Raw genomic sequence first — 14,376 nt, 5'->3', positions numbered from 1 at the left:
GGCAGTAGGGGGTAGAACAGGAGACATTATTAAATTAATGTGCACAGGAAATAAATGTGCAATTCCGACTGTGGAAAAAACAAACCAAATTCAAAGTCATGGAGTCCGACAGAATGTCTCGCGTTCCATACTTAAACGCAGGAGAGACTTTTAACAAATATGGTCAGAATGATTAACCAAATAACAGAGCATTGTGAACTAAGGTTATAGTAGAGGGCAAGGATCGCCCTGTGTAAAACTGTAATCAAAGGTCCGGTTAAACATCCGGAGGAAAGATTAAGGTCTCTGACTTACATTCAGCACTCCAGGCTGCTAGCTGCTCTGCCACCTCTCTGTTTGCTGACTTACTGTCGGTGATAAAGCCCACCACTGTTCCATCAGCACACATGATAATGTGATTGGAGGTAAAGAGTCATGGGTCATCAGTGTGAAGAGCAGTGGGCTGAGAACACAGCCCTGGGGGGAGGTGTTGTGACCATAAATGTAAACATGTTGGCCTGCTCTTTTTTTTTTTGTTTGTTTGTTCAGATTTTTATTTGCATTTTAGAAAAATACAAACAGAACCCACTATGTACACAGTTGTATAATCACACTGATGTATCTCCCCTCCCTCCAGATAAATTACATCAGCATAAAGGGAAGCTTTGTGTTCCTTTGATGGCGGCCCCACCCTGCAAAGAAATAGCTAATGGGTTGATAGCTACAGACAATAGAAGGCAACTGGGGTCATGGTGAAGCAGAAAGTAAGGGGAAAGACTGCTGTTTGTTCAACAGCCATCAGTGGAAAACACAACAGAACTCTCATCCAGCATATAAGTTTTGGGCCAAATCCAAATTGATTGAGAGTACAGAGAAGTCCCACTCCACCTGACCAACAGCTCTGTTAGCATCAAGTGATATCATTTATTCTGGGATATCAGGTGGATTGGGACTATAAAGTATGTTGCGTAGAATGTTGTATATTAAAAAGCATAATTACATTTTTTAATAAAGCCAGTGGGATCATCAGATGTAACAGAAGGCAGAACTGTCCCCAGATGGCAGACTAGCTTCTTGGCAGGTACTTTACTGTCTACATTTAAAAGGGAGATGGGGAGCAATGAGTTACATTCCAGGGGATTATTGTCTTATTTAAAAATAAGGGATATGACTGCCTGTTGCATGGTTGGGAGTAAAGAACCAGAGGTACAGGATTCTTCAAATACAGAAGATGGGGCAAGTTGACTGGCAAATTTGTTGAAGATAACCACTTGGAAACTCATAAGGAACCCAAGGATTGTCCACTTTGCATAGACCCAGCTCCATCCATAAACTCCCCTATAGAAATTGACCCTGCAGCAGTCTCACTATCGATTGAGGTAACATCTGAATTTCTAAAAAAAAAAAAAAGGACTCAAACAAGGAGTCCATCAGAGGTTCTGAAGTATATAACTTTGAATAAAACTTGTGAAAGCAAAAAGATATATTTGTTTCTTAAATAATCTCACACTGAAACTTTAGTCAGAAAGCAATAATGAGTCAAGGTGCCAAGGACGATAGTTGGTATGTATGCCTGATATTCCATCTATCCGTTATCTATACCCGCTTATCCTGGGTCGTGGGGGGTGCTGGAGCCTATCCCAACGTGCATAGGGCAAGAGGCAGGAATACACCCTGGGCTGGTAACCTGAAGGTTGCAGGTTTGATCCCCAGGTAAGTCTGCTTTCAGTAATAACGGCAGTGCAGGGTTAGGTTACTTGGTAATGTGCTTTGTTAAGTTGAGGTTGACACTTACCAATGCAGCCAATACTTACCAAGACCTGGTACCTTGTAGCATAGTTGACACCATTGGGTTTCCACTACAAGACTGGATGGTCTCCATACGCCACGGCAGTAGCACTTCCCATCTCCTGGCTCCTCTCTGGCATCTAGCAAGTCTTCAATTGCAGTTAAAACTGGCTTTCTGAAGTAAATGGATTCTTTCATTCGTTTTTTTCCAGCAGTATAGTCTATTCTGTCTTTCTAGAAGAGTGTCCATAGACCTTGCTGTTTTCCAAGCTGTAGCATATAGACCAGGTTTTGCTGTATCTCAGGCACTCTCTGCATACTCAGTTAAAGAACACGAGCGGTTTGTCGTAGATCCTACAAGGGTTTACCTGTCATAGCTGCATGGCACTCAGAGTCGATGCAGTGCAGTGCTCACGTAGCTGGTTTAAATTTAGCAAATGTAAATCAATCATGTCTGAATATAAATCAAATAGCGGCACTGCAAAGCAATAATCTGACTGCACTGCTGGATGACCGAATGAGTCACACAAATCAGCCTGATTAACATTGTCCAACAGTTACATTCATGAGTTTATTTCTGAATTCTGAACAAGAGAATGTTTACAATATTTCTTAAGTATGGGTAGTTCGAATATTGGATTTAATTTTATTAAAACAGTTACTAAATCACTCAAGTGGTACAAATACAGCCCGCTGTAAGCATCAGCGTGTCTGTGTGGATCTGACACAAAAAACAGACCCTATGACTCCAACCATCCAAGCAGAGATGATCAATATGCGTTTTTACCATGTTGAAAGTAATTTAACATTTCTTAATGGAAATTTTGAAAGACGGACAATACTTTCATTCACATTGAGGCCTTCTGCAAATATGGAATTGTATGGAATTCTGAAATGTTTAAATTTGTCATTAGAGATTTAGGGCAACATTATATAACTTGTCAAAATCCTAAGATGTACGTTGTGACTATCAAAAGTGTCTTTGTTATGGTGCGGTCACGAAGCGGTGAGTGTGTGGGCAGCGCCCAGCATCCACGGGCATGCGGAAGGCACACTGAGCCCAGCTGCTCTCCTGCAGGTGCTCCATGTCACAGCTCAGTCATCAGGAGTCTTCTCATCAGCTTCTCCCTGTCCTGGTCCAGCCCCCGAGCCTCAGCACTGCAGCACACAGCCCGCACGAAACGCCTTCACACCTCCATGCACACATCCTTTCAATACAATACAAAGGAGCTGAAAACTAGCTCTTCTGTTAGATTTGGTTGGCTGGCAGGAGAGCTAGCAGTGAGAGGGAGGGTTTGCTAATGATTTTTCTGGTCTGAGATCAGAGTTAGGTCCAGTCCAGAGTGGGTTGCACTGTGCACTGTGGACATGGTAAATCTGACTCTGCAATAACACACACAGCCACAGGAAAATTGATCTATGCTGTCGAACATTTCAGAAGTATGGTCAGGGATGTCTTTCAGGTTGAATTAATCTACAGTCACTGCTAGCAGACATAGCGCCTCTCAGACAAGTTTCTTGATCTTCAGGACTAACTATCTGACCAAACAGAAAACCAAATATTCCTGTGCAATAATGGGGACCCTGTGTTGTGGATGTTAATGCATAACATTACATAACATGATGAGAACGGGCCGTTCAGCCCAACAATGCTTGCCATTTTCCTAACTAAATTAGTGCTCTGATTAACCTACAGACTAGAGAGTGTTAACACTGAGACTGTTCCCAAGCTCCTAACTGACTGGGGCCATTACAGCGAAGCGCTAAACACAAGGTTGGGATTCCTAACTTACACTAATTTCAGGCATGCTGTTGAACTCAGGTCTGCTTGTCCATTCAATATACATTTATTTGGACCATACAGTACATCGAAGCAGTGGAGGCACAGTTTGCTTACCATACAATTCAAATAACTGCTAGTTTAAAATAACTTATTTATAATAAATAAATAATATTCACCATTTTACAAATGAAACAAAGCATTGGGCCAAGACAACAGAGAGAAGAATGTGATCACAGGCTGGAGAATGTTTACCTGTTTTTGAGAGGTGTTTGGCAGGACAGCAGTGGGGGTGCAGGTGGCTGAGAGAAAGTGGGGGGTTTAGACGGAGACAGGGTGTGGTCACAGCACTTCACTTCTACCTCTAACATGGGAAGGTCAGCCTAAAAACACAATCCAGGGCAAGTCGGTCAGTACACTCACCAAGAATGGCTACGAATGTGTCTGCATTATAACAGTGAAGCACCAGCCTGTGCTCCGGCCTGGCTCCATTATGCCCGTCCTGAGCTGGGCAGTTCAGCACCGTGTGGCGAGCGGAGTTTCCCTCATTTAGCAGTAGTCTCCCAGTCTACTGTTTTCAGGTGCAACGGTAGCAGAAATTGCTGTGGTTGGTAACAGGTTTCAGAAATTGGAATCATCGTGGTACTGCAGTTGTTGCAGTTTAAGTCCAGTCTTGCGATGTTAGCACCATGCTAATTTCTTCCGCAGGGCAAGCCCACTGATTCAGTATAAGGAAACGGCAGACACACATCTAATGGATGCTTATCGGCAGTAGTGGTATTATACAGGAATAAGATCTTTGGGTTGGAGTCTGACCCAGCTGAATAGACCAGGATTTAATCCCACAAGGCAGTCATGTCTGAAGAAAAACACGAGAATGGGAATGTGGAATGTGATTACCTGACACAGGAGGAACAGACTGCTGCTGGAAACTGAATTCTGAATTATCATCATCATCATCATCATTATGATAAATGACTGGCCCTTATGATCCCAGTAACACGTTTTTGACAGAAGTCACTGAAAGAAAGAGGTGTGTGTTCTGTGTGCACAGAGTCAGGGGCAGCAGTGTGTGAAAGGCAGAGCAGGGTTCAGGGGCAGCAGCGTGTGAAAGGCAGAGCAGGGTTCAGGGGCAGTAGTGGGGTTCAGGCGTAGCAGGGGGTTCAGGGGCAGAGCAGGGTTCTGGGGTGGCAGTGTGGTTCAGGGGCAGTAGTGTGTGAGAGGCAGAGCAGGGTTCAGGGGCAGCAGTGTGGTTCAGGGGCAGTAGTGGGGTTCAGGGGTAGCAGGGGGTTCAGGGCCCAGCAGTTTTCAGGGGCAGTAGTGTGTGAAATGCAGAGCAGGGTGTCCTGGAGTTAGCTAATACAGCACTTACAGCCGTATTAACGAGGATCAAGACTTCTCATACCTCACACCATCATTTGTTTGGTTTCTTAAGTAGTCTCTCTTATGCTCCACATTCAGAGTGGAGTTTAACAATTATGGTTGAATGTTAAAAATTAAACCCAACACCCTGACAACAAAAAGGGCCAAAAAGAAGAATATTTATTTAAATGTTTATTTATGCAGAATAATATTAAAGGAATGACACACCAAAGGAGGAGAAGATACTGAAATTAACATGGTTAAAATACTTGATAAATACTATTATTAACCATAAACATTAACTATTTCTAAAGTGAAAGACTCCATACTGATTTGCAGGATGAATTTATTCATTTAATAAATTCAGCTACAATTTAATATCACTACAATAACAAGCTATGATTTATTCACACATTAGTCACCCAAAATATGGCTAATCAAACTGCAAGCCAGATAGCTACAGGTGACAAATTAATATCCGGCTTGGATGCTGTACATTACCAAATTACAATAAATAAATAAATAAATAAATAAATAAATTCAGTTAAAAAGGAGATGGCAAAGCACACAGTAAAATGTTTGGTGTCTGTTGCGCTCTAACAGAGATTATCTGAGGGCTGTAAAAAGCACAGGCACTCAAGCAAAGCTCAAGCTACTCTGTAAGAGCAGAAATGGAGACTGTACTGTATACAGAAACCTTACGTACTAAATACAGCACTTGTAGCTACAACAATATGAATTGTTAACACACAATCCTAAAACCCGTTATTGTGTTAAGATTTATGTACACACAATGTCTGTATTTTAGGATCCTGTGTGATACCACACAGCTGTGTGCCCATTGCTAAAGAGTGGTGACTTATTTTATGAAAACTGTCTTAGAAAAGGGAAGGAGAAGGTCCTTACTGTCCGTGCAGTCAGACAGTTCTGTCATGTGATGCCCAGAATCACATTTCTTCGCCTGACAAGACAGCAAAAACTCTGGTGAAGTCAGGGGCTGTCTTTGATCCATTTTTCAGACAACACACACTCCAGAAACAGTCCTGTGAAGGACTGACTGATGGGGAGGGTTTGGGCAAGGCTTATGAGGTAGGCAATGAGTTCTGTTTCTCATGCAGTCCAACCATTTTCAGCCCTTCCATTACTTAGAGTGCGTTATCTGAACAGATTCTCTTATCCAACAAGCATAACCTTCTAACATGGTGGTTTTCACACTTTCTCGGTTTTATGTGCTATTTGCACAAGAGGCATTGAAGAAACGCGATGATTAAAGTATTAAATATGTCCGTTCTTTATTTTTGGAGAAATATGCATTTTAAATTTATTGTCTGATTTTCAGCCGGTTGAGAATGTTACCGACTTAGTGCGTCACAAGTACAGTAACTACTCCCCTTTCCACGCCCCATAAAGAAATCCGACCGGACACACCGCCCTGCTACAAGTGTGCTGTGAAGTTTAGGTAGCAAACAACAAGGCTGAATCCTTCTGACGTAGTTTACATAGAAACTATACGCTCAGATCGCCTAGTTTCACTCACCGTGACCAAGCGGAATCGATAACGTTTCAGAAAACATATAACTTTAAAAGGTTTAATTCAATCTTCTACTGGGACTTTTGCTGTTTATTGAGGGTGTGAAAGAAAATTTCGGTGCCGCTGAATATAATCAAATGTTTTCCAGATTTACCGTTCGATTGAGCAAGTATCAAGTTCATTTTTATGGGTTAGTGCTGTCCGATAGTGCTAGCTACTTCACATTAACCTTGTACGGTGATCAGTAAAGGCTAACAGCACAGCACCACTCAATTATTGTCACTTCTATCACCACTGTAATGAACTAAAAAAGGCGACAAACTACCTTTTCTGTGAGAAATGTATTGTCGAGCTCACGCGCATACACTGCTGGTGACATTCTAAAGCTCCGTTTTGCCCTCCCTACTGTCAGTCGGATTGCTGTGATAGCTCATTCTAAATCATATTTGGGGACCCATGTATAACTCGTGACCCATAGTATGTGCAGCTGGCTTACAAGACAATGCAAATATTTGACTAACGTTAGGTTCACTTATTAGAGTGCCTTTTGAGGACTATTAGACTATCTCTGGTTGGTTATATTCATTTATAGCTAGCTAGCTAACGTTAGCTAGCTATGTAGTTTGCTTTCATAATGTAATGTCATCGATAACGTTAGCTAGCTATTTTGTTTTCAAAAGGAACTTATAGTTGTGGCTTCATCTTAACATGGCTAGCTAGCTAGCAAAAAGTATTATTGGATATAAGTCAACGTCCTTAGCTATCGATACTTGATAGTTAGCTGGCTTGTGAAAATTCAGACTCCCAAGATGAGTGCGTATCATGGAGGTAGCTATGGTAACGGGGAACTGTCTGTCAATCGTAGCTAACGGACAGTTCTCATAACCACGCCCAGACAGTTCGGGGGAACTTTTATAGTGGGAAATTTAGGCTTAGAAACATACGTTTTAAAATACATTTAAATGACTGAATAATAAAAAAAAATGCACATTTGTTTTGTTGTTGCCTAAAGACAACTGGCAAGTGTCACATTCCACCACCATGTTACTCCTTTTATAAACCCTTTAGAGGAGTCCCTTGGCTACGTGAGGGATAGTGAACCATATCACCTTGGATATAAGAGTAAATTAACTTGGGTTACATGAGCTGTATTGGAGAATATCACCTTTGGATACGTGATGTATATTAGGGTATATTACCTTGGGTTATATGTAGTATATTACAAAATATTACCTAGGGGTATATGGGGTAAATTTGGGTAAATTAGCTTGGGCTATATGATGTATATTAGGATATATTACCTTGGGTTATATGAAGTATATTATGGTATATTACCCAGGGGTATATGAGGTAAATTTGGGTAAATTAGCTTGGGCTATATCAGGTATATTAGGGTATATTGACTTGGGATATATGAGGTAAATTTGGGTATGTTAGCTTTGGGTATACGAGACATAGTAGGGCATATTACCTTAGGATATATGACATATATTTGGCAATATTACCTTGTGATATGAGATAGATTACCTTGGGTTATAGGAAATATATTAGGATATATTACCTTGGGGTATATAGGGGTATGTTAGGATATATTACCTTGGGGTATATAGGGGTATATTAGGGTATATTACCTTGGGGTATATGGGTGGCTGGATCTGCTTGTCTAAGGAGCTCTCAGAGGTGGTCCGGCCAGTACTGCTTTGGGACGATATGGCTGCAAGTGCTTCAGGGAGATCATCTTCATCACTATGGTTACTGCAAATAAAATTCGACAAAGATTATATTCATGCACATGAAACTCACTCATACAAGAAACAAGGATCTATAAATATAAAACACTTACATTCACTAATTAGGATTTGCACACATGAAACTCGCTCATACAAGTAAGGAAATGAAAGAGCCTGGAGAACAAACCTCATCAGAGTACACCGCATTAGCAGCAGGGGGACCTGTGTCAGCAACTCATCACATGAGTGCCACTACGCATAATTTTAAGCCGTATTTTTGGTCAAAAATAAAATGCAGTTGGCTATAACTCACAAACTGAATTGCCTGACCAGTCTTTTTCTACGGTCTGGTCTGACAGATGGCCTCTCTGTCGTCAAACTGGAAGAAACTGAATCCTGGGACGAAGAAGGAAACCTGGATGAAGAGATGGAAAACAGGCACATTTAACACTCACTGCACATTAACCACACTGGAGTACACACCTGCTCTTAAAATAAGGGCTATAGACCTCCAGACAACGGGAGCTGTCATAGTAGTGCCAGCAACTATGCCACCATGTACCCTAAACCTAACCCGTGCTCCTGCCCTGCCCCTGCCCCTGCCCCTATCCCTGCTCCTGCCCCTGCCTGTGCTCCTACCCCTATCCGTGCTCCTGCCCCTGCTCCTGCTCCTACCCCTGCCCCTGCTCCTGCCCCTGCCTGTGTCCCTGCCCATGCCCCTGCTCCTACCCCTGCCCCTGTCCTTGCCCCTATCCCTGCTCCTGCCCCTGCACCTGCTCCTACCCCTGCCCCTGCTCTTTCCCCTATCCCTGCTCCTGCTCCTACCCCTGCCCCTGCTCTTGCCCCATCCCTGCTCCTGCCCCTGCCTGTGCCCCTGCTCTTACCCCTGCCTCTGCTCTTGCCCCTATCCCTGCTCCTGCCTGTGCCCCTGCTCTTGCCCCTATCCTTGCTCCTGCTCCTGCCTTTGCCCCTGCCTCTGCCCCTATCCGTGCCCCTGCCTGCGCCCCTGCCCCTGCCCGTGCTCCTGTCCGTGCTCCTGCTCCTGCCTCTGCCCCTATCCCTGCTCCTGCCCCTGCTGAATGCTAAGCACGCATGGGCTTGGTTAGTACTTGGTTGGGAGACCTTCGGGGAAAGCTAAGCTGCTGCTGCAAGTGCTGTTGGTGGTCTAGTAGGGGACAATCTTCCCTCTGGTCAAATAAACCCAAATACCCCACTGTAGTGGGCCTAGGAATGCACATTTGGTTGTAGCGTACAGTCCTAAGTGTACTAACCTGCCATTGTGCTCCTGGCTGCTTGAAGAGTGCCGGAAGTCCAAAGCCTCTTCCTTCCTCCCCTGAGGACAGAAGGGAGAAGCTGGACAAACAGCTTGTTTCATAAGCCCCAAAAATCCATTCAGACAGGGCAAGCTAACCCTAAAACTAATCCCCTAAAATCCGTTCAGACAGTACAGGCTAACCCTAACACTAATCCCCTAAAATCCATTCAGACAGTGCAAGCTAACCCTAACACTAAACCACTAAAATCCATTTAGATAGTGCACGCTAACCCTAACACTGATCCCCTAAAATACATTCAGACAGTGCAGGCTAACCCTAACACTAATCCCCTAAAATCCATTCAGACAATGCACGCTAACCCTAACACTAATCCCCTAAAATCCATTCAGACAGCGCAAGCTAACCTGAACATTAATCCCCGAAAATGCATTCAGATAGTGCATACTAACCCTAGCACTAATCCCCTAAAATATATTCAGATAATGTTAAAGCACTCAACCACACCAATAATTTTTCACCAAGCATCAAATTAAATGAGGTGTTATGACATTGGTAATAATTATCTTTAAATTCTGTATAGGAAGTTAAATTCAAATTCACAATTATATGTATTTTAAACAGCTGTATTTTCCATATTTCCATTCAACTAGAAAAAGACACAGCCACAATGAGATCAAAATGGTGCATGTTGAAAAACAAAACTAATCCTTAATTTAGAATCTAATGAAAACTGAAAGAAACTTCAGTAGCTCTTCCACTACAGGCTGAAACAGGATCAGGAAACAGGGAAACAGGGCCAGGAAACAGGGAAACAGGGCCAGGAAACAGGGCCAGGAAGCAGGGAAACAGGGCCAGAAAGCAGGGCCAGGAAACAGGCCAGGAAGCAGGGCCAGGAAACAGGACCAGGAAGCAGGACCAGGAAACAGGGCCAGGAAACAGGGAAACAGGGCCAGGAAACAGGGCCAGAGAGCAGGGCCAGGAAACAGGCCAGGAAGCAGGGCCAGGAAACAGGACCAGGAAGCAGGGAAACAGGGCCAGGAAACAGGGCCAGAAAGCAGGGCCAGGAAACAGGCCAGGAAGCAGGGCCAGGAAACAGGACCAGGAAGCAGGACCAGGAAACAGGACCAGGAAACAGGGAAATAGGGCCAGGAAACAGGGAAGCAGGGCCAGGAAGCAGGACCAAGTATCAGGGCCAGGAAACAGGGCCAGGAAGCAGGGAAACAGGGCCAGGAAACAAGACAGGGAAACAGGACCAGGAAACAGGACAGGGAAACAGGGCCAGGAAACAGGACAGGGAAACAGGGCCAGGAAACGCACCCGAAAGGCGGCGTCCATCTGGGCCTTCAGGATGTTGCATTTGAGATGGTCTGGCCGGCCGGCAGGGCAGACCGGAGACCGCAGGCCCTTCTCACTCAGCGGCTTCTCCTCCGTCTGGAAAAGAAGAATGGCCTTTACCCAGCATGCACTGCTGCCTTTCCATCCCCAACACCTTTCCCATACTCAGCATTTTCAACATTAGCAGACAGATGGAAAACACTCTATCAGCAAAGAAACATGGCTGCATTGAAGTAACCAGAAAAGCAAAAAGATAACGTGTCAGTGAATATATAGTTATCTAGTTGTGTGTGGTTGTGGTTCCATGATTGTCTGTGATTGTGTGTGGTTGTGTGACTGTGTGGTTGTGGTCATGTGGTCATGTGGTTGTGGTTGAGTGATTCTGCAGGACACTCACTCTGGTGTCCATGTTGATGTGCAGGGAGGGCCAGGGCACAGCCATTCTGTTGGATTCCAGCTCCTGTTTCCCAAACCTGTCTGGCTCCTCTGGCTGGTAGGCAGTCACAGCTCTTAGCTCTGAAACAGGCCAGAACAGCTCTTAGCTCTGAAACAGGCCAGAACAGGTCTTAGCTCTGAAACAGGCCAGACCAGCTCTTAGCTCTGAACAGGCCAGACCAGCTCTTAGCTCTGAAACAGGCCAGACCAGCTCTAAGGCAGGTCCCCATGGTATGATTACCCGTTTCTGTTCTCTCCATCATGCACAAGGGCACTTTACGGCTGTCTGACACAATGTGAATTTAGAATTTATTAACAAAGTAGCAACGGTTCCATTATTTTAATTAATAGTTCTCGTTTGAATGGTCTGTTCGGCTGAAGCCCTGTTGATCATGGAGGTGGTTATGATTAATCATAATTTGCCAATTCACAAGCCATCACAATGTAGCAATGAACAAATTAGGGATGTTAATGATTGCATATTCACATAGATCAAGCTTAACAATTCAAAAAATTAATTGATATTTTGGGTCACCTAATGTTTTCTCTCTTGGAAAAAATGTTGTTTCTCTTTCGAGGAAAGCAATAGGCTTAGACGCCCACACGCACATCTGGGTAAAGCCATACTCACTGTGCGAGTTCTGCAGACTGCACGGGTCTGGGCAGTCATACCCGCTGTGGTGATGAAGGCATCGCCGGCCGGCCTTCCCAGAGAAGGGCACGACCTCGTTCTCCTCCAGACTGAACTGCTGCAGCTGCACAGCTCCTGTGCTTAATGGGCAGCTGCAAAGAGTGACGTGCTGCATTAGCTCTGTGCTGCATTAGCTCAATAAAATGCAGTCATTCTGCAGCTCTGTGCTGCATTAGCTCAATAAAACCCAGTCATTCTGCAGCAATATGCTGCATTAGCTCTGTGCTGCATTAGCTCAATAAAATGCAGTCATTCTGCAGCTCTGTGCTGCATTAGCTCAATAAAACCCAGTCATTCTGCAGCAATATGCTGCATTAGCTCTGTGCTGCATTAGCTCAATAAAATGCAGTCATTCTGCAGCTCTGTGCTGCATTAGCTCAATAAAACCCAGTCATTCTGCAGCAATATGCTGCATTAGCTCTGTGCTGCATTAGCTCAATAAAACGCAGTCATTCTGCAGCTCTGTGCTGCATTAGCTCAATAAAACGCAGTCATTCTGCAGCAATATGCTGCATTAGCTCTGTGCTGCATTAGCTCAATAAAACGCAGTCATTCTGCAGCAATGTGCTGTATTAGCTCAATAAAACGCAGTCATTCTGCAGCTGTGTGCTGCATTAGCTCAATAAAACGCAGTCATTCTGCAGCAATATGCTGCATTAGCTCTGTGCTGCATTAGCTCAATAAAACGCAGTCATTCTGCAGCAATGTGCTGCATTAGCTCAATAAAACGCAGTCATTCTGCAGCAATGTGCTGCATTAGCTCAATAAAACGCAGTCATTCTGTAGCAATATGCTGCATTAGCTCTGTGCTGCATTAGCTCAATAAAACGCAGTCATTCTGCAACAATATGCTGCATTAGCTCTGTGCTGCATTAGCTCAATGAAACGCAGTCATTCTGCAGCAATATGCTGCATTAGCTCTGTAAAACCCAGTCATTCTGCAGCAATATGCTGCATTAGCTCTGTGCTGCATTAGCTCAATAAAACGCAGTCATTCTGCAGCTCTGTGCTGCATTAGCTCAATAAAACGCAGTCATTCTGCAGCAATATGCTGCATTAGCTCTGTAAAACCCAGTCATTCTGCAGCAATGTGCTGCATTAGTTCTGTAAAACACAGTCATTCTGCAGCAATGTGCTGCATTAGCTCTGTAAAACGCAGTCATTCTGCAGCAATGTGCTGCATTAGCTCTGTAAAACCCAGTCATTCTGCCGCAATGCATTAGCTCTGTGCTCATTAGCTCTGTAAAATCCAGTCATTCTGCGGCAAGATATCACAATTTAAGCAGTGATCTTGGATCAAGTTGGAAATCAGATTTAAAAATAACATCAAAACTGAGAACAGAGTACTATACAGATTAAATTTAATGTTTTTTAATCAAATTTCTCTTCCACAATTTGACTGGCTGTGTTGGACATTTTAACGTACATGTCCACTAATAAAAAATAATGTGATTTGTCCTTTAAATTCACACTGGAGAAGCTTTTATTCCTTTGGCGCCATCTGGTGGTAAGAATCTGTAGGATTAATGATTTGTTCAATTTTCCGGTGGAGAACTCAGCCGCGTTCTAAATGCTGGATGAAATCACGCAAGTCTGGCTGTCACTGGCCAACAGCTGGACAGCAGAATTGTCACTTTTCAATGTCGTGAATCTTGCTCTCTTTTCATAATTCTGTGAATTTGCATCAGGTTATTAAACACTTTCTTTGTTTTGGGGCTTATCCGGAGTTTAAGAATTGAGAAATAACTTCACTAAAAAAAAAAAAAAAGATGAGGGTTTAACAACAGTTCAAAATCAATTTAATTTTTTAATCCTTTTCTTTTTCAGTCAATTTCAGACAATTTTGGAATTTTATGAATTTGATAGAGAACCATGAAAGACTCAAAATGAAGTCAGCAGGAAACAGGAATTTGGTGTAGATTTGAAATTGGCTGCAGAGAATGTGTGTAATGAATTACACAAAAGGGAGAACTTTGGTGCCAACAGTAGCACAAGCAGGCCCGGGCACTAATGAAACTTCTTCCTGCACAAACAGAATATTTGTCATTTCTGGCTAGTTTTGTAACCTCTGCCAAGATTGGCAGATTTTGTAAAACCATCCATATCATCCTGGGCTGGGCGTCAATAAAAACAATAAAAAATTTTGTGATCTTACCAATGTGCACATATGAATGTTGAACATATGGGGCAGTCAAGTGATCACACAATCATTTTTGATGGATGAGAGGTAGGGAGGGAGTTAGAGGGACAGTGAGAGAGTGAGAGAGAGAGAGAGAGAGAGAGAGAGAAATCAAGAATTCTGTTTCTGAATAATCAGTTCTCATTAAGTATTCTAATGTTCCTATGTTCAAGTCCACCACACCTGTGTGCTTCACCTGTCAGCACTGTTCATTCTGCTAGTGCTCAGCCACACAGGCACAGAGAAGGATGCGCATTCAGACACGCATCCCTGTGCTCTCCACGCTGTG

General features: G+C 43.5%; 1 protein-coding gene across 5 annotated transcripts in view; it reads right to left on the bottom strand.

Moving 5' to 3' along the window:
• Positions 1 to 2,318: 2,318 nt before the first annotated feature.
• Positions 2,319 to 14,376, bottom strand: part of epb41l4b (erythrocyte membrane protein band 4.1 like 4B) — a 53,889-nt gene continuing 41,831 nt past the window's right edge. Inside the window, exons 16-23 of one of the 5 annotated variants that reach the window (XM_035385061.1) lie at positions 11,849 to 12,000; positions 11,180 to 11,298; positions 10,765 to 10,878; positions 9,442 to 9,503; positions 8,484 to 8,585; positions 8,072 to 8,195; positions 3,803 to 3,930; positions 2,319 to 2,925 (exon numbers count right to left, since the gene is read on the bottom strand). In XM_035385061.1, coding sequence (XP_035240952.1) covers positions 2,856 to 2,925; positions 3,803 to 3,930; positions 8,072 to 8,195; positions 8,484 to 8,585; positions 9,442 to 9,503; positions 10,765 to 10,878; positions 11,180 to 11,298; positions 11,849 to 12,000 — 871 coding nt within the window. In that variant the 3' untranslated portion in view covers positions 2,319 to 2,855. Of the gene's footprint in view, positions 2,926 to 3,802; positions 3,931 to 5,082; positions 5,871 to 8,071; positions 8,196 to 8,483; positions 8,586 to 9,441; positions 9,504 to 10,764; positions 10,879 to 11,179; positions 11,299 to 11,848; positions 12,001 to 14,376 lie in introns of those variants that run through there. The other 4 variants (XM_035385068.1, XM_035385089.1, XM_035385079.1 and 1 more) reach the window with 4 other exon arrangements.

Source organism: Anguilla anguilla, chromosome 1 (assembly GCF_013347855.1).
Source record: "Anguilla anguilla isolate fAngAng1 chromosome 1, fAngAng1.pri, whole genome shotgun sequence".
In the NCBI taxonomy this organism is placed as follows: Eukaryota; Metazoa; Chordata; class Actinopteri; order Anguilliformes; family Anguillidae; genus Anguilla; species Anguilla anguilla.
This window is presented reverse-complemented; position numbering and strand designations above follow the sequence as displayed.